General features: G+C 33.6%; 1 protein-coding gene across 9 annotated transcripts in view; it reads right to left on the bottom strand.

Annotated features, from left to right (window-relative positions):
- The window catches only part of CBLB (Cbl proto-oncogene B), a 200,431-nt gene that overhangs the window by 10,266 nt on the left and 162,374 nt on the right, over positions 1 to 27,791 (bottom strand). For 8 of the 9 annotated variants that reach the window (XM_016151503.2, XM_016151498.2, XM_016151501.2 and 5 more), the window contains 5 exons: positions 26,275 to 26,421; positions 22,921 to 23,018; positions 22,675 to 22,806; positions 20,059 to 20,199; positions 7,018 to 7,137 (listed from right to left, as the gene is read on the bottom strand). In XM_016151503.2, coding sequence (XP_016006989.2) covers positions 7,018 to 7,137; positions 20,059 to 20,199; positions 22,675 to 22,806; positions 22,921 to 23,018; positions 26,275 to 26,421 — 638 coding nt within the window. The remainder of the gene's footprint in view (positions 1 to 7,017; positions 7,138 to 20,058; positions 20,200 to 22,674; positions 22,807 to 22,920; positions 23,019 to 26,274; positions 26,422 to 27,791) is intronic. The other variant, XM_016151504.2, reaches the window with a different exon arrangement.

Here is a 27,791-nt window from a genome sequence, read left to right as displayed (position 1 = left end):
TTTAATGATGTTAATTCTTTCTGTCTATGAGCACAATACATGCTTTCATTTATCTGTATCTTCAATTTCTTTCTTCAATGTCTTATAGTTTTCTGAGTGCAGGTTTTTTACCTCCTTAAATTTATTATTAGGTATTTTATATTTTTGATGCAATTATAAATGGGATTTTCTTAACTTCTCTGACAGTGCATTATTGGTGTATAAAAAAGCAACAGATATCTAAATATTGACTTTGAATGCTGCTACTTACTATATTCACTTACTCTCATATCCTTTTTTGATGGAGTAGATGTAGGGTTCTCTATAGAGAGTATCATTTCATCTTTAAGTAATGAGTTTTACCACTACTCCATTTGGATATCTTTTATTTTTCTTGTCTGATTGTTATGGCTAGGACTTCCAATATTATGTTGGAAAAAAGTGAAGGGAATATCTTAGTCATGTGCCTGATCTCAGAAAAAGTTTTCAGCTTTTTATGGGTATAATATTAGCTCTGGGTTTGTATACACAGACTTTATTATGTTAAGGTATGTTCCCTTTATCCCCACTTTCCTGAGAGCTTTTATCATGAAGGAATGTTGGATTGTGTCAAATGCTTTTTCAGTATCTACTGATAGCATATGGTTTTTATGCTTCATTTTGTTTACATGGTGTATCACTTTAATTAATTGGCAAATATTACACCAGTCTTGCATGTCTGATATAAATCTCACTCCATCATGGTGTATAAACTTTTTAACGTTGGCTGGATATTAGTTTGCTAATATTTTGTTAATTATTTCTACATCGATGTTCATCAGAGATATTAGCCTGTAATTTTTTTTTAAGCATAATGCTGGCTTCATAAAATGAGTTTGAGAGCATTCCCTCCTCTTCAGATTTTTTTGACTAGTTTTTGAAGGATAGATATTCTTCATTGAATGGTAAAATTCATCTGTGAAGCCGTTTGATTCAGGGCTTTTGTTTGTTGAGTTTTTTGATTACTGATTCGATTCCATTAGTTACTGGTCTGTTTGGATTTTGTGTTTTCCTGATTTAGCCTTGGAAGATGATATGTTTCTGCGAATTTATCCATTTATTCTAGATTGTCCAATTTGTTGGTATATAATGTTTTGTAGTATTTTCTTAGAATCCTTTATATTTTTGTGGTGTCAGTTGTCACTTCTCTCCCTTTCATTTATGATTTATTTATTGGGCCCTCTTGATGAGTCTAGCTAACTCAGGTTTATCTAAGCTTTGTTATTCTTTTCAAAGAACCAACTCTTGGGTTAACTGGGCTTTTGACTTTTCTTCTTTTTTTTTTTTTTTGCTTTTTCATTTATTTCCACTCTAATCTTTATTATTTCCTCCCTTCAACTCACTTTAGGCTTTATTTTTCTAGTTTTTTTTAGGTGTAAGGTGAGATTGTTTGAGATTTGTCTTTTTTTTTTTTTTTTGAGATAGGCCTATATTGCTATAAATTTCTCTTTTAATAGAACTGCTTTGGGTGTGTTCTAGACATTTGGGGTCATTGTGTTTTCATTTTCATTTTTCTCCAGGTATCTTTTGATTTCTTCCTTGATCTCGTTGTTAACCCCATCATTGTTTAGAAGCATGTTATTCATCCTCTACGTGTCTGTGTTTTTCAGTTTTTTTTCTTGTAATTTTCTAGTTTTATAGCATTTTAATTATAGAAAATGCCTAATAAAATTTCAGTCTTCTTAAATTTATTGGGACTTGTTTTGTGGCCTAACATGTGGTCTACCCTGGAAAAGGTTCTATGTGCAATTAAAAAGAATGTATATTCTGCTGCTTTGGGGTAAAATGTCTGAAAAATACCAAGTAAGTCCTCTGTTCTAATATGTCATTCAAGGCCACTGTTTTCTTGTTGATTTTCTGTCTGGATAATCTATCCATTGATGTCAATGGGGTGTTAAGAGTCCCCTACTATTATTGTATTGCTGTCTATCCCTCTCATGCCTGTCAACATTTGCTTTATATACTTAGGTACTCCTGAGTTGGGTTATATCCTCTTGTTGGTTTGATCCCTTTATCATTATGAAATGCCCTACTTTGTCTCTTGTTACAGCCATTGTTTTAAAGTCTGTTTTCTCTGATATATGTATTGCTACCCCAGTTTTTTATTTCCACTTGCATGAAATATCTTTTTCCCATCCCTTTACTTTGTATCTTGATCGGAAGTGGGTCCCTTGTAAGCAGCACATGTACAGGTCTTGTTATTTTACTGATTCGTCTTTTGATTTGAATAATAATGGATATGTAGTTATTGTTTCTGATCATTTGTGTAGTCTTATCTGTTTCTTATTCTCTTTCTCTCTAATATACTGATGAGTGTCTTAGTGTCATATTTGTAATACTTTCTCTTTATTTCTTGTGTATCTCTTGCAGATTTTTGGTTTGTGGGTACCATGTGCATCATATTTACCAAGCTATAGTTATAGCAGTTTGTTTTAAATTGATGGTTGCTTAAGCTTCAACACACTCTAAAAATACTGTCATTTTACACCTTCCATGTTTGTTTTATCAATTTTTACTTTTGTGTGTTTGTGTATAATCCTTAATTTACTGTTGTCATTCTACACTATCTTCCTACTTCTGTCATTTAACCTTTGTACTACCTTTATAGGTGGTTGATCCATTGCTTTTACTAGGTGAGAATTTGTCAGTTATAATTTTTTCTATCCTATAGTATCTCATTCATACTTTTGACTTTTTCTACTTAAAGAATGCCCTTTAACACTTCTTGTAAAACTGTTTTCGTTGTAACGAACCTTTAGCTTTTCCTTGTCTGGGAAACTTTTTATTTTTTGATTCTAAATGACAGCCTTGCTTGGTAGAGTAGTTTTCGTTGTAGTCCTTTCATACTTTGGATATTTTGTGAAATTCACTTCTTGCCTGAAAACTTTCTTTCGAAAGAACAGCTGATAGTTTTATGGGAGTTCCTTATACATAAGTAATTGCTCTTCTCTCTCTCCCTTTTGAGATTACTTGTTTTTAATCTTTTTTCCTCCCGTTTAGGTAAAAAAAATGCAGCTCATGGCCAGCTTTTATTTAATATCATACGTAGGAATGCTACATTTCCCAGGATTTGACATTTTCAGTGATTGAACTACTAAAAACAAAAATGCTGTCATTTGTTTCCAAAGGCTATCAATATACTAGAGCTGTGTGAAAATAATAAAAGCAAGATATTTCATGGCAAACTTTGGGTGTAAGGTTCGGACTGTGATCTGCGAGTTATCTCAGGGTAAATGCTGCAGCCACAAGTACTGCTTGAGAGTATTCTCAAGGGAAACAGAACAAAAGGTTAATCTTTGGCATTTTAATTATGATACATCTTGTTGTGGGCCTCTTTGGCTTTATCTTGTTTGGGATTCTTTGTTGGTCTTTCTCTTCAAATAGATTTTCAATCCCGTGCTCTCCTCTCCTGGTACCCATAGATGTGAATGCTGGTATAACTGTTGTCCCAGAGGTCCCTTAAACTATCCTCATTTTTTTTTTCCTTTTTGCTGTTCTGATTGGCTGTTTTCTGCTACCTTTTCCAAATGGCTGAGTCATTCCTCTGCTTCAGCTGACCTGCTGTTAATTCCCTTCTGTGTACTCATTTCAGTTTTTGTATTCATTTCTGACATGTTCTTTTATATGGTTTCTGTCTCAAGGTTCTCACTGAGTTCATCTGCATGTGCAATTTTTAAAAAATTTTGGCTTAGGTATTGGTGAGGTAATGACATAATTTGCTAATGAAAATAAAAATATGCATAGTTTAGTGGTGAACTAATTTAAATCCTACCACACTGATATTTACTAGCTGTGAAGACCTTGGGTAATTACTACACTTTGTAATGTCTTACTTTCTTTCATAAATTGAAATAGTACTTCAAATTAGTTGTGAGGAATAAAATTATGTCTATAGCTATAATATATAGTAAATTTACATTTATTTATATTTTATATATAATTGTATTTATATAACCTTCCCAATATATTTATGTAAAATATGATACATATGCTATATAAATTCTATATATATTAAATTATCTATATGTAATCTATATATTTAAAATACTTAACATTTGGCCTATTGTAGGAGCTTACCAAATTTTAAAAATAATTACTTAATACAATCTGAGACATAATCTCTGAATTTATTTAGTAACTCAGTGACAACTTGAAATAGACATCGAGACTCTAAATTACAAGTAAAATCTTTACATACTCTGGAAAATAATTATGATAGTTAAGACAGGTTATAACATACAATTATTTTAATGGTTATTAAAGAGCATTAATATTAGATTTACAAGAAAAAAGATCAGGTTCTGTGGTAAGGAAAAACATTTCAGGTATTCGAACTGTGAAAACTATAACATTGAAAAAGTTCCTTTGTTGAAACACAAAAACATCTTATCACTAATGACTACACAATTCTAACCCTTGTGTGAAGTAAAGCCATGATTTTCAATTGAGATCTTTAGATAATGAGAATATTTGTTCATAATATAAAATTCAATTACTTTTTCTTCATGCTAGTAAAGGACAAGTAGTATTGGAATTAACTGCTTTTATTATGAGATTTCCTTTATTTTGTTGGTATATTTGGCAGTAAGATCTTTTTATCGGTTACAAACATTTAATACTAGTTATATGCTGAAATTGTAGTATTATTTTCAAGAGTTACCTTGAACTGCCTTCTAAACACTAAGTTTGAATAATCTCCAGAGCTGATACTGCACTTCATCAGCATGAGCACACACACGTAACCATTATGACTGTTATTCTACTGTAAGCTGGATTCCCTGGGTTTTTAAAGAATGGTTTCAAACTGTAAAATATGTAAACAACTCAAACATAGGTAGTAATAAACACAAACACTATGTCAATTATATACTCACATGAAGAAATAAGATTAGCAAAAAATGGCTGCCCCATATACAGGTATATGTAAATTGAACAGGCTGATTAATCCACTTATTTCTGATTCTCATGACATATTCATATCATATATCAATTGTTACATCTAAAAATTAAACTTTTAGAAAGCTCTTTGTAGATATATATATACACACACACATATACACTCACATCCTTTTTAGATTAGAGGGTAAGGAAAATATTTTGAAAACCTTTAGAAATAGTCTTTTCATAGAAAGCTTATACATAAACAAGTCACTATCAGTCATTTAGATCATAAGGAAAAACTGAATTTATAAGGTACAGCAATTATATCAGAATCCTCAATGCTCATTTGAAAAAGGCCTTAATAAAAACACATTACTGCAAAATTACAGCTATTAGAATCTTAAAGGGACATAGTATCCAGTCTCAAGGTTTTGACGGGAAGACTTAATCCAGAAGGCAAGCCCAGCCCTTCTGCTGGTGTGAAATAAATGAGTGGATAGCTTGGCAGCAGAAGCCCTGGGCGCTGCATGTAGGCAAATATTTTGTTGGAAAAAGTATCTTTTATGACTTGACTATGTTTGTAAAGAGTTCTGTAAGTGTGTTGAAACATTTGATGATATAGCTAGCTGAAGCTCTCGGAGTAATAATCAGGATTATTTTATCATTCAGGTAAGAGCCAGTTTTGGCTTCTGGTAAATGTCTATTTGGATATTTCTAGTGTAATGCTAATCCGAATTTCTACCACTTCAAATCATGTATGTGAACAGTGCTCCTCTGGGTCCTACAACACCTACTTGTCATGGAGTAAACTGTAAAGCGGCTGTGGAAATCGAGTATTTTGGTCACAATTCTTCCCATAGCTTAACATTAAATGTTTCTTTTAATCCAGAGTTGATGATATTCTAAATAAGTCATGGTACTCTCCTCAAAGTTGTAACATCTCCTTAATGGATTTGCTTCCTTCATTTATATAGAAGCTGTCAGATATTGTTTCTCATTTTTGACATAAACGTCAGTGTTTCAATGGCTACCCATGGATATTTGAAATCTTATAAAGACTAGAAGTAAACTGGCAAGAGCATGAATCAAAATTTGAAAAGTCTGCTAAAATTTTCTATGCTTTCCTGAGAAAGTATTAGAAAACTATTAGAGGAATTTCATCATCTCCCACACATGTCATCAAGTATATGAGAACTACTGTCTTGATAATTCTCAAAACAGCTTATTAGTTATTTTGATTCAGAAGTTACAAAATACATGGTTATCACTACTAACAAATCCTCTGTGAACTGAGGTTTTAGCTTAAAAATAAAATCTTGAAATAGGAAAAAATCTACATAGGAAAATATATAATTATGAGAAAATATTGTTCCTACTGCTCAAAAAATGTGTGTTCAGCGTAACAGACATCAGTGACCTTTCTATACATCTACTCATCCAAGATATATGTGCGGACACAGTAGTGAGCCAAAGAATACTCTTCAAAGCATTAAAACTCTAGCAGAGGAGATAAGACATCAATCAAGCAAATAAATGAAATTTCAGGCAGTGATACATGCTGTAAAGAGAATAAAGTACAAGAAGGGGAGCTATTTTAGATATGGTGGTTGGAGAAGGCCTGCTGAAGAAACAAAGCAGCATTTCATTATTAATGGTTATAACTACTACTTGTATATCTATCTTTCTACTTAATGAGTGGCAGTGGAGCATTGCATGACACCCCTAAATAAGCTATGAAAATTAAAGAGCTTGGTGCTAATATTAATTAATTCTAAAGAGATTTCTTCCTTTAATGGAAAAAAAAAAAGAATGTGGCATTACAACGTACATAGGGATTTCTCCCTTTTCACATCTTGTCAGGCAAAACAATTTAGAGGATGAATAAATTTTGAATTAGAACATACTTTCCTGACTGATCAAAGAAAATATTAAGGCTTGATTTTTTTTCTTTTTCTTGAGGCAATTTTGTAGGCATTCTTCTCATAATATAAGCTTTATAAGCAATTTGCAAAGGTGATAAAAATACTTCCTTAGTCTGGCAGTGCTCATTAAATTACATAATAAATAAAAAGGTACTCCCAAAGCACTAGACGAATATATTACTATTAGCCAACTCACCTGATGATGAAGGCAGCTGATCATAGTCTTGTGATGTTCTGTTGGATTTGACGTTTTCACCTGGTAATCTCCTTGCAGGAGGCAAAGGAACTTGGCCACTTGCTGGATCAAAAAAAGGATCTTAAAAGTAAAGGTAATTTTCAAATTAGAAAGATTGTCTCTACCAGTTGAATGAAGGAAAAACTTCTAGAAGTTCTCTATAAAGATCAATATTTGAAAATTAATTTTGTGACTGATTGAAACCATTTTTTAATCTGGCTGTATATTTTCTATTTATCACTTACTCGAATATGCTCTTCTCATTTATTCCTAGATAATACTAATTTTATATTTTTCAGTTCTTATTTAATTTTAAAATTGATGAAACTGCTTCTAATTTTTATTTTCTGTCCTATACAATGAATAGAAACTGTTGAAAAGTTTTTAATTTTGCCTGTATTTCAAATGAATCTTACTAAGTAGGCAAAAAATCTGTAAAATGGGCCTCACATTTGGGATTTATGAGGATAAAATGAATTCGTGTATATGAAATCTGTACATAGAAGGTGCTTTTTAAAATACCACATCAGGCATTCTGTTAAAAATCATTGTTGTTTACTGGCTCATTGAATAGTAAATTCATTTTTAAAAACTTCTATTAAAGCTTGAACATACAGTAAAATGTGATTTTTTTTTAGCCCCTTGTATTAAATTGGTAGGACTATAAACTAAAATGGTTTAAAATTATTAGTACATGGGTTTAAAGCCCTAGAACTGATTCCTTTTTTGAGTAGATGAATATTGCCTCTACAATCTTTGGTTCCCTAAAAATTTATTTAGTCACCACTTTCATCTCAGTCTCCTCTCTCATATTACTTTTATGTCTGCCAGGATCTCCAAAGGTGCTGTAAGTTTTTTTGAGGGCAGGAACCTTATCTTACTCATCCTGTTTGAATTTTATCTCCTAACACAAACACAGTAGCAAGAACATGCCTGGAAAACAGCCTGTATTTCATAAATATTTACTTTTAACTACAAAAAGTAAACCCAGACCCAGACTTTTCATAAATTTAAAATCAAATCTATAAACTTCACTGATAAATCCATGAAATATGAATTGCTAACATAGGCTAAAACTGTAAATATTAAAGAAGTCAAGTTTTAATGACAAACTTAAAATAACTTAAGTTTGATTATTTAAAAAGAAAATGCATGCTGATTTATACTAATTTTTGACTAGATAATGTAAGGTAAGAGATAAAATCAGTATTTCCCACCCTCCATTTGAGTATAATGATTATCTCTGGCTTTGCTGGAGACTTTTTGACCTAAGCAAGGTTACTTGCTTTCATTTATGTCAAGATTAAAATGAGTCTTAGATTTTGAGCTTTCAATATTTGAAGAGTCAATGTCAGCCTCATTAATTTTGCTGAAAAATTCTATGCAACAAATGTTAATTTTTGATTTGGAAGAGCAACCAAAGGAACCAAATATGGTGATGTCTGCATAAATTTAGAAATTTTCCAAGGATTTAAATATTCAATAAAATTTACTTTCAGTTCTTGTGCATTCTAAAACATCACTGAGATAACAGATTGGAGGAAGGATTATCTTTTATAACACATATACTTTTTAAATTTCCTTTGAGGTAATTTATAGGCTTGTCAGATATGCTGTTTTTAATCATCTATTTTAAAGCTAAACACTAGATTCTAGATACACTGCAGTCATAAATAAACTGGTTGTATAATATTTTTCCGATAAACTATTTCAGTTAAAAAGTCACTAGGTACACTAAAAATATTATCATAAATAACAAAAATATTAATTCTCACTGTCATGTTCTGTCTTGATTCATGCTAAGTTTGCTACTAGTCAGGTATTAGGTAAACTGGGCTTTTATATCAAGTTGTAAAGTTGGAAGCATTCATGCTTCAGTGGGAAAAAAATATACAACAAAATTACCACAGAGAGAACAATAATTACCAACTGTCTCCTCATGAAGAAAACTTGAAAATCAATAGTTTTTAAAAATAAATTCCTCAAAAACTAATTACAGTAAAATTTAATATCCACACTTAGTACTGAAGCATACAAATTGAAAATATCATAGCCCATGCATTTATTACCACTGATATAGCAATAAATGTTTGAGAAATGAATGAATGAATAAACACGATGGAATTAATTTATTCTAAAAAGCAAAGTACCACTGCTTGTGATTTACAGTATGTAATGCTAAACTGAATATTTAATAGTTATTTTAGAGCTTATAAAAAACTAAGGAAAGATGGGAAAAAAAAGGTTTGCTAACTATAAAAGAAGTGGGATAGACTTCTGGTCAAGATGGAAAAGCAGGTTAACACTGTTCTGGCCTCCTCCCCTGACCACATCACCTTTACAACAAAATTATATAACTAGCTGAACAGAAGTCCCACAACTCGGGATATAAAAAGCAGCCATGTCGAGGCTGGTAGGAAGGGCAGACTGCACACTCACAGTGTGGTGACTAAGAATCAGGAGGGACATCTCAGCTGTGGAATATCCCTCTGAGGAGCATGGGGTCCCAGTCGCAGACCAGAGGTCCAGTGCCAAGAAGAGAAGTCCCAATAACATCTGGCTGTGAAAACCAGTGTGATTATACCCAAGTGAGAGGGAAGACTGCTGGAGAACTAGTTGCTACACATCTTAAAGGCCCTAAGCACAGATTGACTTGCTCTGGGCTCTAGTGCAGAGGCAACATCTTGAAAAGCACTAAAGACATATAAGAGAAGCTAAATTAACTGGCCGTCAGAGAGAGGGCTAGATGTGCAGGGATCAAGACAGCTTTCTCCAGAGTCAAAAGTGTTGTCAGATGCCATTGTTCCTTTATTGAATGCCCCCTCCACCCAGGCAGCCCTGCACAGATGGATGCCAAGTCTAAGCTCTGTTAACCTGGATATCACTGTTTACTCTAGTTTTTTTTTTCCCTGAGGCCCTGTCCCATCCAACTTGCATGCCCAGCCAAACCTCCTACAATACCTCCTTCACACAGTCAGCCTTCCTCCGCTTGTGCTGAGGTCCACTAACCCCAAATAAACAGTGGCTAGCCTTGCTATGCCCTGTACGAGCCTGGCACAAGCAGCAACCAGTCTCAACTTCCATTGTAACTCAATCAGTTAGCCCCCCGAGCTTGGTATAAGCAGTGGCCAGTCCTGGCTTGGAACATAGCTTCAACTAAGAAGTCACAAACGTGGCATAAGTGACAGCTGGCCTAAACTCATATTGTGATGCCCATCAAAGAGTCCCAAGCCTCTTCCAAACACTTCCAAGCCCCGCACAAGTGGCAACCAATCACAGATCATTTGTAGCTCCTACCAGATGGCCCCAAGCCGGGCAAAAACAGAGTGCCTGACCTTGACCTGCACTGGAGCCCTTCCCAAGAGGCCCTAGAGCCAACATACCTCATGGCTAGCTTCACAAATGACACGCCTAAAGGGCAGACTTGGCTGTACTAGAGACCCACTAAAGTGACTGCTGCTCCATGGGATTGCCCCTGCACAACAGTGTCCGCTGTAGTTACAGCCAGCGCTCGTAGCCTGAGGGTCAGACCCACCCACTGACATACTAAGAGCAATTAAGGTCTAACTACAACAGAAAAGCACACACTACCCACACAAGGGACATACCCGGAGCACCTAGCTCAGATGACCAGGGACACTGCACCACTGGGTCCCACAGAACATCTACTATATAAGGCCATTCTGTAAAGACAGGGAGATACAGCAAATCTACCTAATATATAGAAAGAAAAAATATAGGGAGTCAGGCAAAATAAGGAGACAAATATATTCTAAATGAAAGAAAAAGAACAAAATGGAGACAAGCAATCTACCAGATGCAGAGTTCAAAACACTGGTTATAATGATGCTCAATGAACTTGGGTGAAGAACAGATGAACTTAGAACTTCAACGAACAGATATGAAAAAAAAAAAGGCATGAAGAATGAGTCAGAAATTAAGAATACAATAATTGAAATGAATACAATAGAGGGAATCAGCATGATTAAATGAAGCAGAAGACTGAATATACCAACTGGAAGACAAGGTAATGGAAAACACTCAGTTGGAACAGCAAACAGAAAAAGTTGTAAAAAATGAGGATAGTTTAAGGGACATCTAGGACAACATCCACCATAACAACATTTGCATTATAGGAATCCCATAAGAAAAGAGAAAGAGATTTATAAACTACTTGAAGAAATAATGATAAAAAACTTCCCTATATTAGCAAGGGAAATAGACACACAAATCCAGGAAGAACAGAGTCCCAAACAAGATGAACCCAAAGAGGCCCACAACAAGACATGTCATAATTAAAATGCCATAAGTTAAAGACAAAAAGAATTTTAAAAATAGCAAGAGAAAAGCAGTTAGTTACAAAGAGCTCCCATAAGACTGCCAGCTAATTTCTCAAGAGGAACTTTGTAGGTCAGAGGGAATGGCATGAAATATTCAAAGTGATGAATGTCAAAGACCTACAAACAACATTGCTCTACCCAGCAAGGCTATCATTAAGAACTGAAGGAATGAGAAAGAGTTTCTTAGGCTAGACAAAGCTAAAGAAGTTCATCATCACTAAAATCATATTACAAGAAATGTTAAGGAGACATCACTCAGTGGAAAGGAAAAATATATATAAATAATAGAGGAAAGAAAAAAATTCACACTGATAAAGGCAAACTTAGAAAAAGTAGTGGATCAACTAACTATAAATGTAGCAAAAAAGTTAAAGGGTCAAAGTAGGAAGATTATGTGTAATTATATTAATAAACTGATACGCATAAACACACCAAAAAGTAAAAAATAATAAAATAGGGAGGTGAGTGAAAATAGTAGTGTCTTCAGAATGTGTTCAAACTTAAGAAAGTAACTTAAACTGCTACAACCATAGCTTAGTATATATGAAGCACATGGTAACCACAAACCAAAAATCTGCAAGAGATACACAAGAATTAAAGAGAAAGGATTACACACATGACAATAAGAAATTCAACATACAAGAGAAGAGAGCAAGAGAATAAGAACAAAGAAATACAACAATGATCAGAAAACAGAATAGCAATAACAACATAACTATCAATAATTATTTTAAATGTAAATGGACTAAATATTCCAAAAGACAGAGGGTGGCTGAATCAACACAATAACAAGACCTGTATATGTGCTTCCTACAAAGGACCCACTTCAGATCAAAAGACACATAGATTGAAGGTAAAGGGATAAAAAAAAAAAAAGATATTTCATATGAATGGAAATGAACAAAAACCTAGGGTAGCAATGCTTAGATAAAACAATTTAAAACAATAGCTATAACAAAAGACAAAATAGGGCATTTCATAATGATAAAGGGATCGATCCAACCAGAGGATATATAAGTATATAAAGTATATAAGTATGTAAAGCAAATATTGATGGCTATAAGGAAGGGATTGTCAGTAGTAAAGTAACAATAGAGGACTTTAATACTCCATTGACATCAATGGATAGATTATCCAGACAGAAAATCGACAACGAAACAGTGACCTTGAATGACACATTAGACTAGGACTTACATAGTATTTTTAGGACATTTCACCCCCAAGCAGCAGAATATACATTCTGTTCAAGTGCACAGAGAACCTTTTCCAGGATAGACCAGATATTAGGCCACAAAACAAGTCTCAGTAAAATAAAAAAACTGAAAAATAGAGACATGTAGAGGATAAATAACATGCTACTAAACAATGGGTTAATAACGAGATCAAGGAAGAAATCGAAAGAAACCTCTGGAGACAAATGAAAATGAAACCAATGACCCCAAATCTATAGAACACATGCAAAGCAGTTCTACTTAGAGAGAAATTTATAGCAATACAGGCCTACCTCAAGAAACAAATCTCAAACAATCTAACCTTACACCCAGAGGAACTAGAAAAAGAATAAACAAAGCCCAAAGTGAATTGAAGGGAGGAAATAAAAATAGTAATCAGAGTAGAAATAAATGAAAAAGTCTAAACACAAGTTGAAAAGCCCAGTGAAACCAAGAGCTGTTTTTTTTTTTTTTGAAAAGATAAACAAAACTGATAAACCTTAGCCAGACTGATCAAGAGAGGGCTCAATAAATCAGTCATAAATGAAAGGGGGAGAAGTGACAACTGACGCCATAGAAATATATTCTAAGAAAATACTACAAATCAGTTAAAATGGATAAATTTGTAGAAACATACCATCTTCCAAGGCTAAATCAGGAAAGCACAGAAAATTTGAACAGACCAGTAACTACTAATGGAATCAAATCAATAATCAAACTTTCAACAAAAGCCCTGGACCAGATGGCTTCACACGTGAATTTTACCATTTAATGAAGAATTAATACCTATTCTACTCAAATTATTCAAAAAAAAAATGGAAGAGGAGGGAAGGCTCCCAAACTCATTTTACAAGGCCAGCATTACCCTGATATCAAAACCAGACACTAAAAAACAAAGAAACAAAATAAAAAAAAAGAAAATCATTGGCCAATGTTCCTAACTGATGAAAGGAGTTGAAAAATAATCCTAAACAAAACATCAGAAAATATAATTCGGAAATACATTAAAAATAGCACACACCATAATCAAGTGGGATTCATGCAAGGGATGCAAAGTGCTTTTAATATCTGCAAATTAATTAACGTGATATACCACATAAAATGAAGAATAAATTTCATGAGATCATATCGATAGAGGCAGAACAAGCATTTGACAAATCCATGACAAAAACTCTCAGAAGAGTGAGTACAGAAGGAACATACCTCAACATAAGAAAGGCCATCTATGACAAACTCACAACAATATTTGTATTCGACAGCGAAAAGCTAAAAGCATTTTCGTTAAGATCAGGAGCAAGGTAGGTGTGGCCACTTTCACTACTTTTATTCGACATAGTATTGTAAGTCCTAGCCACAGCGATTAGACAAGAAGATATAAACGGCATTCCAATTGGAAAGGAGGAAGTAAAATAGCCATTATTTGCAGGCAACATGATACTCTATATAGAGAACCCTAAAGATGCCATAAAAAAACAATTAGAACAAATGAATTTAGTAAAGTAGCAAGATACAAAATTAATATTCGGAAGTTGGTTACATTTTTATATACCAATGATGAACTTCAGAAAGAGAAATTAACTGCATTACAAAGAATAAAATATCCAGGAAAAAATTTAACTGAGGAGGTAAAAGTCTTGTTCTCAGACAACTATCAGGCATGAAGAAGATACAAAGAAATGGAAGCATATACCATGCTTGTGGGTAGGAAGACAAAACATTATTAAATGTTCATACCACCCAAAGGAATCTATCAACTCAGTGCAACTGCTATCATAATACCAATGGCATTTTTCACAGAACTAGAACAAATAGTCTTAAAATTTATATGAAACCACAAAAGACCCCAAATAGCCAAAGCGATTTGGAGAAAGAAAAACAAAGTTGGTGGTATCACATTCCTTGATATCAAACTATATTATAAGGCTACAGTAATCAAAACAGCATGACACTAGCATAAAAACAGACACACAGATCAGTATAACAGAAGAACCAAGAAATAAACCCACATCTTTACAGTCAATTAATCTATGATAAAGAAGGCAAGAATGTACAACAGGGTAAAGACAGTCTCTTTAGCATAAATGGTGTTGGGAAAACTGGACAGATATACAAAAAAGAATGAAACTGGATCAATTTCTTACACCATATATAAGAATACACTCCAAATGGATTAAAGATTGAAATGTAAGACCTGAAATCATAAAACTCCTAGAAGAAAACATAGGCAATAAACCCTTTGGCATTGCTCTTAGTACTCAGGCAAGGGAAATAATAAACAAACAATATGAGTTCATTAAACTAAAAAGTTTCTGCACAGTGAAGAAAACCATTAACAAAAAGTAAATACAACCTACTGAACAAGAGAAGATATTTATTTGCCAATGAAACATCCAATAAGGGGCTAATCCTAAGTATATAAGGAACTTGAACAAGTTAATGCCAAAAGAACAAACAAAGGGGCAGAAAATCTGAATAGACATTTCTCTCAAGAAGACATACCGATGGCCAATAGATATGAAAAGATGCTCAGTGTCACTAGTCTTTGGGAAATGCCAATGAAAACCACAATGATCTGTCACCTTACACCGGTCGGAATGGCTATAATAAATAAAACAACAAACAAGTGTTGGTGAGGATATGGAGGAAAGGGAACCCTCGTGCACTACTGGTGGGATTGCAAATTGGTGCAGCCACTATGGAAAACAATATAATGGAGGTTTCTCAAAGATTTAAAAATATAACTACCATAAGACCTAGCAATCCCACTTCTTGGTATTTATCCGAAGATATCCAAAACACCAATTCAAAAAGAAACAAGCACCCTTATGTTCATTGCATCATTATTTACAACAGTCAAGATATGGGATCAACCTATGTGTCCATAAAGATGTAGTATATATACACAATAGAATATTAGTCAGACATAAAGAATGAAATCTTGCCATTTGTGAAAATGTGGATGGACCTAGAGAGTATTATGCTAAGTGAAACAAATCATACAGAGAAAGACTCATACTATGTAATTTCACATATATGTGGAATCTAAAAAACAAACTAACAAAGTCATTGAGAACAAATTCATAGTTGCTTGATGGGAGGCAGAGTAAGGGGCTGGGTGAAAAAAAAGTGAAGGGATTCAGAAGGACAGCTTGCCGATTATAAATACAGTCACAGGGATGTAAAGTACAGCATAGAGGATATAGTAAATAATATTGTTAATAACTACATATGGTGTCGGATGGGGACTAGATTTATCGGGGTGATCACTTTGTAAATTATGTATATGTCTAATCACTATGTTGTATGCCGAAACTAATGTTAACTGTAATTGAAAAAAATTTAAATAGAAAAAGAAAGCAGTGGGAAAACATTCATTGATCAAAATTATGCTCTGTAGAAAGAAAACCTATCAAATCTCTAGAAGAAAGCATTCTGGAGGTTTTCTAAAAAATTTCTTTCCACTATCTAAAACACTTCCAAATTTTTACTCCAGTATAGAAAAAGAGGCAAATAAAACGGAACAGTTAAAACAATGGTATATTTCATCTGGGGTCATCCGAAAACCATCTGGAAAATTATCGGTTTTTCCAAAAAATTTAAAAGAATAACAATGTAGGATCTAATTGCTATAAGTGGTTGGAAGAGCTATTTAGGTGGAACAAAATTCCTCCCTCTCAGCTGCCCTGACTCTTTAACTCACATTCATAAATGCCCACTCTGTAGCAATCTGGCCACTTATTAAATCCTTTAGTGTCACAGAGCTCTCTACCTCTCTGAGATACAAGAATTATTAATAATTTAGAAAGCTGCTTCTCATGATGAATGGAATTTTCATTCTTAATAATTCTTCCCGTTGGTCTTATTTCTGCCTTCTGAAGAGAAATGGAAGAAGACTATTCCTTCTTTCACAAATACTGTAATTGAAGACAACACTAATATGTAGCTAAGATCTTCCCTTTTCTTGGTTATACATCCTTAGTTTCTTTCATCTATAGTTTACATGGTATAGTTTGAGTTACCTTTACTATCTTGGCTGCATGCCTCTAGGGATATCCCAGCTCAGTGATTTTTAAAATTAAGCATGCACCAGAATCATCCAAAGGCTTATGAAAACACAGATTGCTGGGTTCTTCTCCCAGAGTTCCTGATTTAGTAAGTCTTCTGTGGATCCTACAAATTTGCATTTTAAACAAATCCCCAGGTGATGCTGATGCTGCTGCTCTGAAGACCACAGAATCACTGCTCTAGCCCATCAATCCTTCAACACCTTAACACTGTAGTCTCCACACCCCTGAGCACTGGGGAGGACCTCACCTCGCTCCTCTGATTTGAACTGAGTGCAGCCTTCAAATAGCATAAGCTCCTTTGGGAGCCACATCATCATAGTGCTTTATAAAGGTCACAGTCAACAAACCCCCTAAATCCTTTTCAATACTATTGCTAATGATGCAGATTTTCTTTGTATTTTATTTATGTAGTTACATTTCTGGATCCAAGTGGGAAACTTTCATTTTATCTCTAAAAGTCAATTTTGCTAGCCTTTAGAGTTGAATTGTGGCTTTAAGATTGGATAAAGGCTTCAAAAGAGATTCTAGGTTATAAGCATTGTAAAAGAAAGGTTTAGTAAGTGCTGCCAGAGACTCTCTATATTGTGCCGTGCACAAAGACATGCGGTTACGGGAATGAGCAGACCTAAATACAGCCTTGGCTTTTCCTTGAACACTGGTCCTGGCACAGAATGGAGGAGGGGTGCCCATTTCAATCCACCAGCACAAAGGAAGTGCCTTGCTGTGTAATTAATTTATTTTTATTATGGTGATATTTGTTAATAACATTTTTGTAATTTAGACAAAAGCACATATATGCTAGCAGTAGCTCTGGGTTAAGAGAAAGAAAAGTGTACTGCTTTTTTTTGAAGACTCTTCAGGGGATTTTTTAAGGATATGACTAGCCTGTGCAGAGTAGATGACTCATGTACAGCAGTGGGCATTACTATTTTGCCAAAAGAGATCTTACATGAAGGCCTAAAATAGAAAGTAGATAAAAGCAGCATCAGAGCTATGCTCCTGCTTCACTTCCCTGCTTTGATCCTACAGGAGCCCTGAGGCTCCTTTGTAGAAACACAGGACTCTGTGGTTTAGAGTAGCTACTGCGAGCAGTCATTGGGTCAGAAGGTCAGAAAGGTGGACCTGACTTAAGTGTGCAGGACATGGAATGCTGGGATAAAGAGGTAAGTTTGATTAGGTATTTAATACAATATCATGAGAAAATCCAACTTTTTTTTTTTTACGCTGTACAATTCTACAACTATTGAATTAAACATTCCTTTAGCATTTATAGAGTATTCGTTCATGAAATTCAATTCTTAGGGTGAAGAGTCTCTGTTATGAATCTTCTGTTACACTTATTTAGACAGTAGAACATATTAAATACCTCATAAAATGAGAGAAAGAAATCTTCAGTTCTGTATGATGTAAAAGTTAAAATACTTTTTTTGGAAAAGAGGAGAGCTAATACATATGGTTTAAAATTGAACAAAAAGAGTTTTCTCAATGGAACTCACAAAGGAGCTAACAACAGACTGGACATTTGTCATGTTAATGCTATGAAAGGTTGGAAAAGGAAAAGTTGCATTTTTTTTTTTTAGAAGTATTTATGATCAAGGGATGCCAACATTATTTGGAGTGGCATTAGAATGCTTCCACGTATCAAAGGAGGTCAAGAAAGAGTCAGTAGGTTCAAATGACACTGCTGGACTCAATACCATAGTTAAAGCCAACTGCTGCTGTGCTCCTGACAGCCAAGCAAAATCAAAACAATCAAACCTATATGTGAAATATAACAATTTAGACAACTTTGTTTCATTTAATAAAAAGAGGAATTTTCATTTTGAAGTAATCTTTTAAAGTAATCGAGAGCATTTTCATGAAGATTTTTAGATAAAGCACAACGAATAAAATTATGATAAATACAACATTTTAAAATTAATTCTTTTGATAAAAAGAGGTGAAAGTATGTCTTTGTGTAAAATGTTTTCTTCCAGGTCCTGGGAACCTTAATTTTAAAAACAGGCACTACATTAATGGGCCTTAAGTCACATTTATAAAAGGTGACAGGCACACTGTAGCAATCTGGCCAGAAGCTATCCAGAAGTTAGCCTTAGGAAAGGTAAAATTAACTAAAATTTAGAGTAATTCATTTGTTCTAAATGTTAAAATTTATGTATATAAACAAAAATTGGAAAAATTATTAAGTGAAAAAGAGAGCAAAATGTAGCTATATAAATAAGCGCCTAAAAGCTATCCATGCTTTCTGCTTGGATTTGAGGCGTTAGGACCCTTGCCCGCTGAGTGACAACATCCAGTGAATTTGCTCCATGAGGGCAGGGAGGTATCTAACAGAGTGGGCGATACTAGGGATGATTCAATATTTACTGATGAAAATTAAACTCAAAATTATTTCTGGAAAATAAACTACTTGTAGAAACTGAAGCTGTATATTCCAATGTATGTGTCTATAATTTGTGTCTTACCCACATATCGCCTCCAACTTTCTAAATTATCAAACCGAGTGGGAAAAAACAGAAAAATGAATGATAGCTGCACATGTCTCAGGGAAAACATATGCATGGCCAAAGGATAAACTGCACTCTTTAAAGGCCTTTTCATGATTCATCTCATATAGAAATGTAAAGCAATTGTTGAGAAAGAAAACCTTTACCCTATGTTTAACCAATCCAAATGGAGGAGGCAAACTTTCAGAGCACAGATCACAGTATCACCAACAGGATAGTGTTTAACAGTTAATATATAACTGAATTTTTTTTCCTGATAATTTTGACTAATGCAGTGGATGGTTCATGAAGTCCCTATTTTTCTTTCCACTTGAGTTAAAAAAAAATAAGTATGTATTAATGTTTCCTTGAAGACCAATAATTTGAGTAGATATACTGAGACATTAAAATAGTAACAAAATAAAATGCAGATAAACTTATCTTTCAATGTCATAACAAAAAAATTTATCAAAATATTGTTTTTGAACAAAATCATGACCTTAATAATATGTAGTAAAATTTAAAAACTTATTAGAAAAAATAACTGCTGCATTCAGTATTGGGGGAGACAGTCTAAATTTTGTCCCTATTGCTATTAGCCCAATCACGGAGCCTTTCTGCTTCTATGGGACATCTTTGTAACATGAGGGTGTCATTTGGACTGCATGATCTCTACAGCGGGTGTTCATAAATTCTATGATTTCTTATTGCTTTTGCCATTTTTGTAATCTTTTGGCATTAAACCAACCGAGAAACATACGCAAGTGTTCTTTTCCCCATGCAGGGTTTTTACTGCTCGGGAGATAGAAACCCATATACACTAATATGTATTTGACAGTTAAATCTTAGAAATAGTTCTGCTTTACATGAAAAGTTTGCCTTGGCTTTTCTCTCCTACCTGAAGGAAGAAGGAAAAGGTCCTGTCCTGAGGATGGCCGGCTACCGGAGCCAGGAGGTTTTGAATGTTCGATGAGACTATGCCTCGCAGGAGGTGGGGGAGGTGGAAGGGATGGGGGAAGGGCATCAAAAGCATCTTCACCTGCATTTAAAGAAAGGTTGGTATCAACAGCAGAATTTAATTAGTCGAAACACAGTATCTGGCCAAAGCAAAGATTGATTTTTTCTTGCTGCTTATAAAGAACTTCACCTGCAGTGTTTATTCAGCCATCCACCGACTTTGATAATGGGAGTTAATTATTTTGTGGGAGTGTTTGGAGAGCAGCAGTACAGACACACAAACACACGTGTGCGTGCAAACTTTTTCTATCTCCCAGGTTTTTCTATTAAACAGCATTGCAAGTTATGAAACAGCTTATTATTCACCTGTAACCTTAAACGATTCTTTGTATGACAATAAGAGTTCACGGTTTCTAATTAGAAAATCATACCATGCACAAAAATTTTAATGTCACAGATAGATTATCTTTTAAAGTTTACTCTGCTGGATTTTAATTCATTAAAGCTAATGCTCCAAATATTTCATTGTCAAAATATACAGAAAACGCACCTATAGGAGAAGAATGTTTTCCTACTTACAAGATGTCTCTAAAGAGGAACAGTTAAATATAGAACTACCTTTTGTTACTTAAATTTGCATATTTCCCAGAGTTAGTAACAACACTGTGGCATGCTTGTATGTTTATTTTTCCCCTACCACATCTTACTTTTCTACTCATACTTTCCCTTATATTAAAAATAAAGTTGCAGGGTATGTATTTTTGTAAGCAATTTCAAATACTTTGTGAATGAAAGTGTATAAACACCTACATGTTCCAGTAATAAAATTCATACGTATTTAAATTTACTGACTTAAACATGAAAGTGTAAAGATAATGGTAACACCACTGATCCAGCTTGCCTTGCAAAAAATATTGAAAATATTTTCTCTATGATCATAAATATTTTTCTAACTTAAAATATTTGAAGGTATAGAAGGAACTCCGTTATCATTCCAAACTTTCCTTAGCTATATGCTACATTATCTTATTCATTCAAATCCCTTTTCAGCCCTTACATGTCAGGCACCATGCTAGGCACATGGGTAATGTGAAGATCAAAATCATAAGGCCCTGACCCAAGGAGCTTAGATTCCATGATGAAATCTAAGAAAAGTTCACAAATGATTCACGGTGAAAGTCTCATAGGTCCCACAGAGAGATCCATTCATTGTAAGAGGGAAGAGAAATGTCAAAGGTGGCATTTGGCAAAGTGTTATCAAGAACAGGAAGGTCTGAATATCAGGAGCTCAAAAATATTCATCAAACGTGAGGACAGTGTCTTCTAAGCAGAGTTAATTGTATAAATAAAGCATGAGATGTACATGAGGAAGGTGTAGTTAAAAAGACAGGTTAGAACATTAATCTGCATTATCCAATATGGTAGTCACATCCGCATGTAGTAATGAAGCTTAAATTTCACTAAAATTAAGTTCCACAGTTACATATGCAGATATATAGGTTCCTTACATCATCATATAAAGTTCTATTGGGCAATGCTGATCTAGATCATGAAGACTTAGGTCATAGGTCAAAAAACCACAATATAAGAAGAAAGGAGAAAAACACTAGGTAAAGAAGGTAGTTAGGAGGATCTTATAATTCACATAGATGAGAATAAAGCACTGAACTACAGAAAGAACAAGAGAACAGAAGACACTATAATAGCATAATTGGAAACATTGGTTGATGGGGTTTGTGGAGAAAAACAAAAGGTATATTTCACATTTCTGATAGCTTAATAATTCAGATAAGCTAATAAATAGACCTTCATCATGTTATATTAAGGCGGCTTGTTATTGTGGAGCTTTAAAGTGTAAGGAGGTTCTGTCTTCCTCTAATAATAGGGTGAGGGGCTTCCTACCTGGAATTGATGAAATAAACACAGACACCAGCACCAGCTGACTTTAACATATATACACACACCTGTGTATACCTTCACATGTGTACTCACACAAACACACGACTGAACTTCCTCATTAAAATATGAAAAAAAGAAAATGAGATTCTTGGATGTGTTGTAGCTGCAATGATTATAAGACAATTTATTCTCAGCAGTCTATAGTAAAATATATAATTTTTCATAATATGACTAAGCTAAGTAGAACTGGATCATTTCATGCTAAAAGAAAAAGTACACATTCATTAAGAATTGTACTTAAATAAAAATCTCAGATGAACACTTCAAATCTACTAGAACATAAGTGCCTGGGGGAATGATCAATGTTTTCATGTTTTCTTTTCTTTCTTTTTTTTTTTATAGACTGAATTTAGTACATAAAGAGATAATAAAATCCTGACTGATGGCCAGCTATTTATGCCATTGCTTCAATCATCTAAATAAAATAATGATCATCACATAAACTTGAGAGCCACCATTACCTGAAGAATCCATTCTAATTCAGATAACTCCCTAACCTAGTGAGTCTGCATTACACTGAACTCTGCTTTCTTATAATTCAGATATTAACTGAAAGAGGCACGGTGGCTTGTTTGAAATTTTTTTTAAAGGTTTCAACCTAATGGAGGGATGAGAAGATCATAATCAGAGGGCATCCTGTTGAGTGAAGAACCATGCTTTGGATTGTCCCGAGTTGGAGGCCTGGCAGGTGGTAATGGCACTGGATCAGAGGTTGAATCAAAAACATCTCCTAGAGGATAACACAAAATCTTAATGTATTTTCAGTACAACAATGGTATGGAATTTTGCCTTTAAATTCTGACCATTAAGATGTAGAACACAAAGACAATACGTTTATACATACCTTTTACATATATGCCTAACTCAGGGGTGTTTGATTTCTTCATCTCTGAAGATGTACCATGTGTTCCATTCAATATACAATGACCATTATCACAAGACCTAAAGCAGAGATCATAGAACAAAAATCATAAGGATAATTACTTTCCATTTAAAAGGCATTTGGGAGGGGTGGCGGTGATGGGAAATAGCAACCCAGCTCATATAATATAGTTTGAAAATAAATATATATTTTTTTTTGGAAAAAGTATAATATTACCTAAATACTCTTACTCAAATACTTTTACAAAGCAGAAGTAAGCATCCCACTGAAGACAGTTTTTCTTTTATAAGTGAAACCAAAAATTACAGGGTCACAAAATTGTTGATATCCTAAAACACGTGTGAAAGTAACATATTATTTTGGAAGAGTTCAATAATACTGTCGAGTTTCTGAAGAAAAAAATGTATGAAGGCAAAAATATATAATAGCCCCAATGACTTCATTATTTGTTGATGGTATTTAATATTATATTTTTATTTCTGTAATTTAAGCTTTCTTATAATAAACTGGAGCCTATCAAAGACAAAGAGTTATTAAATGTTCAGTAATAACACTTAAATCTGATAGGCATATTGAAAAACCTAGAGTCTGTAGTATAATTTCACCACTGCCATGAACAAAACTCTGGCACGTCTGACAACTGTACAAAAATGACTTTAGCAAAAACCCTGGGTACACACAAATATTTTAATCTAGGTGTCTATAATGGAGTGTATTTACAAAAAAAGTATTTTTGTTGTTGAACTCATACTATAAGCACAATGGATAAAACGGGAATGGGAAGACAGCCGCAGGAAGAGAAGGTACAGAGCATATTGTGTCTTCAGAATATAGCTGTGTAACAATGAACTCTGCTCACCAAGTTATTCTGCTCACAAAGAGCTACTGAAAGCAGAGTTTATATTTTACTTCAATTTACTCTGAATTCTTGGGGCAAAGTAGAAGTACATACATAATGGAGGAGACAGTGGATATTTGAATAGTTATTGCGAGAGTGCTTCATCTGAAACTCATTTCCATTCTCTCTGGTGGCCACATCTCTTCAAGGGGCCAGAGATGGTTCATTTAAAAATAGTTATCATGTATTGAATTTTCATAATAATGATGGATTTTTACTGAAACTGAATTGAATTATTCATCTACTGTTTAACTTTTTCCACATATTGACAATTCCCTGATATTCCAAAGGGAGGGGGGAACAGAGGAAAAGAATGTTTTTAAGCTTAAAGAGTGCTTAACAGAGAACATAAGATATTTCATCCATCAGTTTTCAAAAAAATTAGATAAAAAATTTCACCCCGATTACGTTTAGGAATTATCAACATTTACTACTTCTCTACAGCTGTACAAAGATGATAATGATAGTCATAATTCAAATTTATTTTCAAGATTTGGGAGGCATGTCACCAAATAGCTCATCCAATACGCTAGAACAATTAAAATTTAAAGTACTTAAATTATACCCTTCACTTCTCTAGCAATGAAAAATAATGAGATCCCATGAAGACCAAAAAATTACATCTTATTTTAGTTTTTAAAAACTGCTACACATTTGTAGGAGCCAAAGGAAATGAAAATTATAACAATTTATACTTAATGTAAAGGGACAACTTTTTTTCTGATAAGGGTAATGGACACTGGGTTCTTCTGTTGTAACAAATTGCCTCTCAGTTATTTGTCTTCTCAATGATAATATTTTAGCCACAAACATTTTAAACATCAGGAATTAGCGAGAAATACTTTGGTTCTTGCTTTGAAATAGGAAGCTCTGGACTGTAGAGTGTTAATAATCCTGGTTAATAATTCTGCGGAGTGTTGATAGTTCTAACCAAGATCATTCATTAAGGCAGATCTCTGATTAAAATAAAGATTTGCTTCTCTTTTTTAAGTATTGGATTAAATACTGTAAAACTCACAGAAAGGCATTAAAAAACTGTTTGTTTGTTTGTTTTTAGGTTTTAAAAAGGGAACACTCCATGCATAAAATGCTTTCCATTAATTGACTTGACTCAGAAGGAAATGGTACACTAAGTAAAGAGGACACAGATGACTGAAGTGTTCAATGGCTCACCTATCTCTCAAACAAGGAGATACTGGCAGGCAGAAGGCTGGGCCACCAGCAGTAGGTGAGCACTACTCTATGTTCGCAGCTTAGCTCCAGGGATGTTATTATACAAAGTAAACTGGAGCTTAGAAATCAAGTTTTAAAACTGAGGTTTCACTTATTGAGTAACTCATATGTCAGCCTGATAAAAAATAAACAGAAAAATATTATTAGATTACAGTTTACTAATTCCATAAATGCAGAATCATCCTTCCAGCTAAAGACAAACGAATATTTCAATATACATCACCCATTTTTGGTAACTCGTATACCTCAATGAGGATGCCACTTCAAAGATCAAGGATGTCTCCATTAGAGAAAATAAACCACTGACAAGAAGAAAACACTATTCTTTATATTCTTATTTGATATAGCAAAAGTAAAATAGGTAAGTACCTGATAAAAAACAGTTAAGGGATTTATTTCTGGCTCTCTATTTGTTCCAGTGATCAATGTGTCTCTTTTTATGCCAGTATCATGCTGTCTTCATTCCTACAGATTTGTAGTATAGTTTGGTATCAGTGCCAGGGGGGTACTAGACTAATTGAGGGGATCACTTTGTAAATTACATAACTATCTAACCATTATGCTATACACTTGAAACTAATATAAAATAACAATGAATGTCAACTGTAATTGAAAAATAAAAAAATAAAATGTGATTTGTAAAAAATAGTTAAGGGAAATATTGTTTTTTAACTTCGTCATGAGCTGAATAAAAGTAGGTAGCAAATCAAGAAGGGAAATGAATATAAATTATACTAATCTTTACATTATGAAGAAAAATTCTAAGGAAGGTTGGCATAATACCTTAGTTTCGAAGCACTAATTTTTCTTCATGAGATTTGTACTTGGAATTGATAAAATGGATTGAAAATAGTTTATTGACTATTCATGAATTAATCACCACATAACCTATAGCAAAGTTTTATCAGAGTATAATTTGTTTCATTTTTTAGGAGAGGCAACGACATGTCCCATTGACTTACTAGTCAACCAATTTAGTCAAATGACTTCCTGATTCATGAAAACTCTGCATCTTTTAGTTTCCCTGAAAGTAATACAGGAAACAGTATATAAGAAGCAGCAGTTTTGAGCAAGAAATCAAAGATACTTAAACAACAGATATGATTTAATGGTTAAACATAAACACCAGAAATGATAATGCTCATGCAGATGTGAGGTGATTGAAAAGCTGCCCACATTCTTACCTAAGAGGAGTTTTTACATTATGACAATGAGATGGCTGTGAATTCAGGGAAACAGGATGGGATGAAGGAATCTTGTATTCATCATCAGCTTCCTCTACTGAGTCTCTTGTTTTCTCTGAAAGAGAATTTGCTAATGGACCAGTACACCTACCAGAGGAGGGGAAAAAAAAAATCCAGTCTAGTTTAAGCATAATAATTTAGAACATTGTACCATATTCTGATGTACCATATTCAAATCAAAGAAGCTACTTGTGTTCATTTTTCAATTAGAGGGTAACAAGAGGGCTGTTCTTATACTAAATATGAATGAAAATGATTTTCAATCTCTTGTTAAGACTATTGATGAAATATAAGAATTTTCATACTGCTAATTTTAAATGGCAAAATAAGAAAACTAGTAACCTGTCAAATGAAATGGTCTTGGAATTGTAAGAGAAAAATGCATAAAATTATTCAAAGCTACTAAAATATTAATATTTTGTTCCAATTTAACTTAATTTACCCATAAATTAAGATAGTAAATATATATCTATATGCATGGTAATTATTAATGAAATTCTTATAGAAAGATGAAACTTTTTCTTGTATTACCTATAGCTGAAAATAATCCAGTTTAATTAAATGAACCAATTCTTTCTCTTATGAAGTTACAATTCGAATTGTTAATTTTTTTCTCAAAACAGCTAAGAACTAAAAATGACCAGAACAATTATAAAGTAAATAATAAGAGAACTGATTAAGTTGTGGAGGTACAGTACATTATTTTTATGGCTTGAATTCAAAAAATGAAAACGAGTAAAATGATCACCTAATATTAAAAGAAATATTCAAGCATTTTAATAATCCATGAGAGTAAATAAAACACAGCCAAACAAACAAGCAGAAAAAAAAGAAAACGACCTGTTTTTCACAGTTGTTGCTACTGGAGTTGAATTTGAACTTTGCTGATGCAAGAGAAAAACACCAAGGCAGAAACACACAAACCTGACCAACTTTAGGACAACTAACCAGTTTGCAAGACACTGGAGATACATTGAGATCCAAAGCTTTTTGTTAATTATCATGAACTTCATGACAAATCTGTTCATTAAAATAAAATTTTAAAATGTTACTGCAGTTTTGAAGCACCTTCTGTAGAGGGAGCAAGAGGCCTTTGGTATATTAGCCGTCAAGCCTTAAATAACTTTTTAATTGTGATTTCTTCTCACCAGTTAGAATGAAAACAATTTTAAGGGCTTTCTTTATGACCATTACAAGACGACACTGAAAAACCTGAAAGTTTTCAAGTTTCAACAATATATCTGAGTCTCTAGGGAATTCAGAGATGAAAGAAAAATTTCTTCTAAGATTTTTTAAAAGTGTTATTTTTACCCATGTTGAGAGTTTTTCAATAGGAATTTTTGAATTTTTGTTTGAAGGACCTTGGAATTAAAGTGACAGTCCATAGTGAGATGAAAACACAGTAATGCAGTAACAGAAAGTCCATTGTCAGGGACCACAGCACAAGCTAATGACCT

The sequence above is a fragment of the Rousettus aegyptiacus genome, unplaced genomic scaffold (assembly GCF_014176215.1).
Source record: "Rousettus aegyptiacus isolate mRouAeg1 unplaced genomic scaffold, mRouAeg1.p scaffold_m13_p_4, whole genome shotgun sequence".
Taxonomy (NCBI): domain Eukaryota; kingdom Metazoa; phylum Chordata; class Mammalia; order Chiroptera; family Pteropodidae; genus Rousettus; species Rousettus aegyptiacus.
The sequence above is the reverse complement of the archived record's forward strand: the minus strand, read 5'-3'. Positions and strand labels throughout refer to the sequence as shown.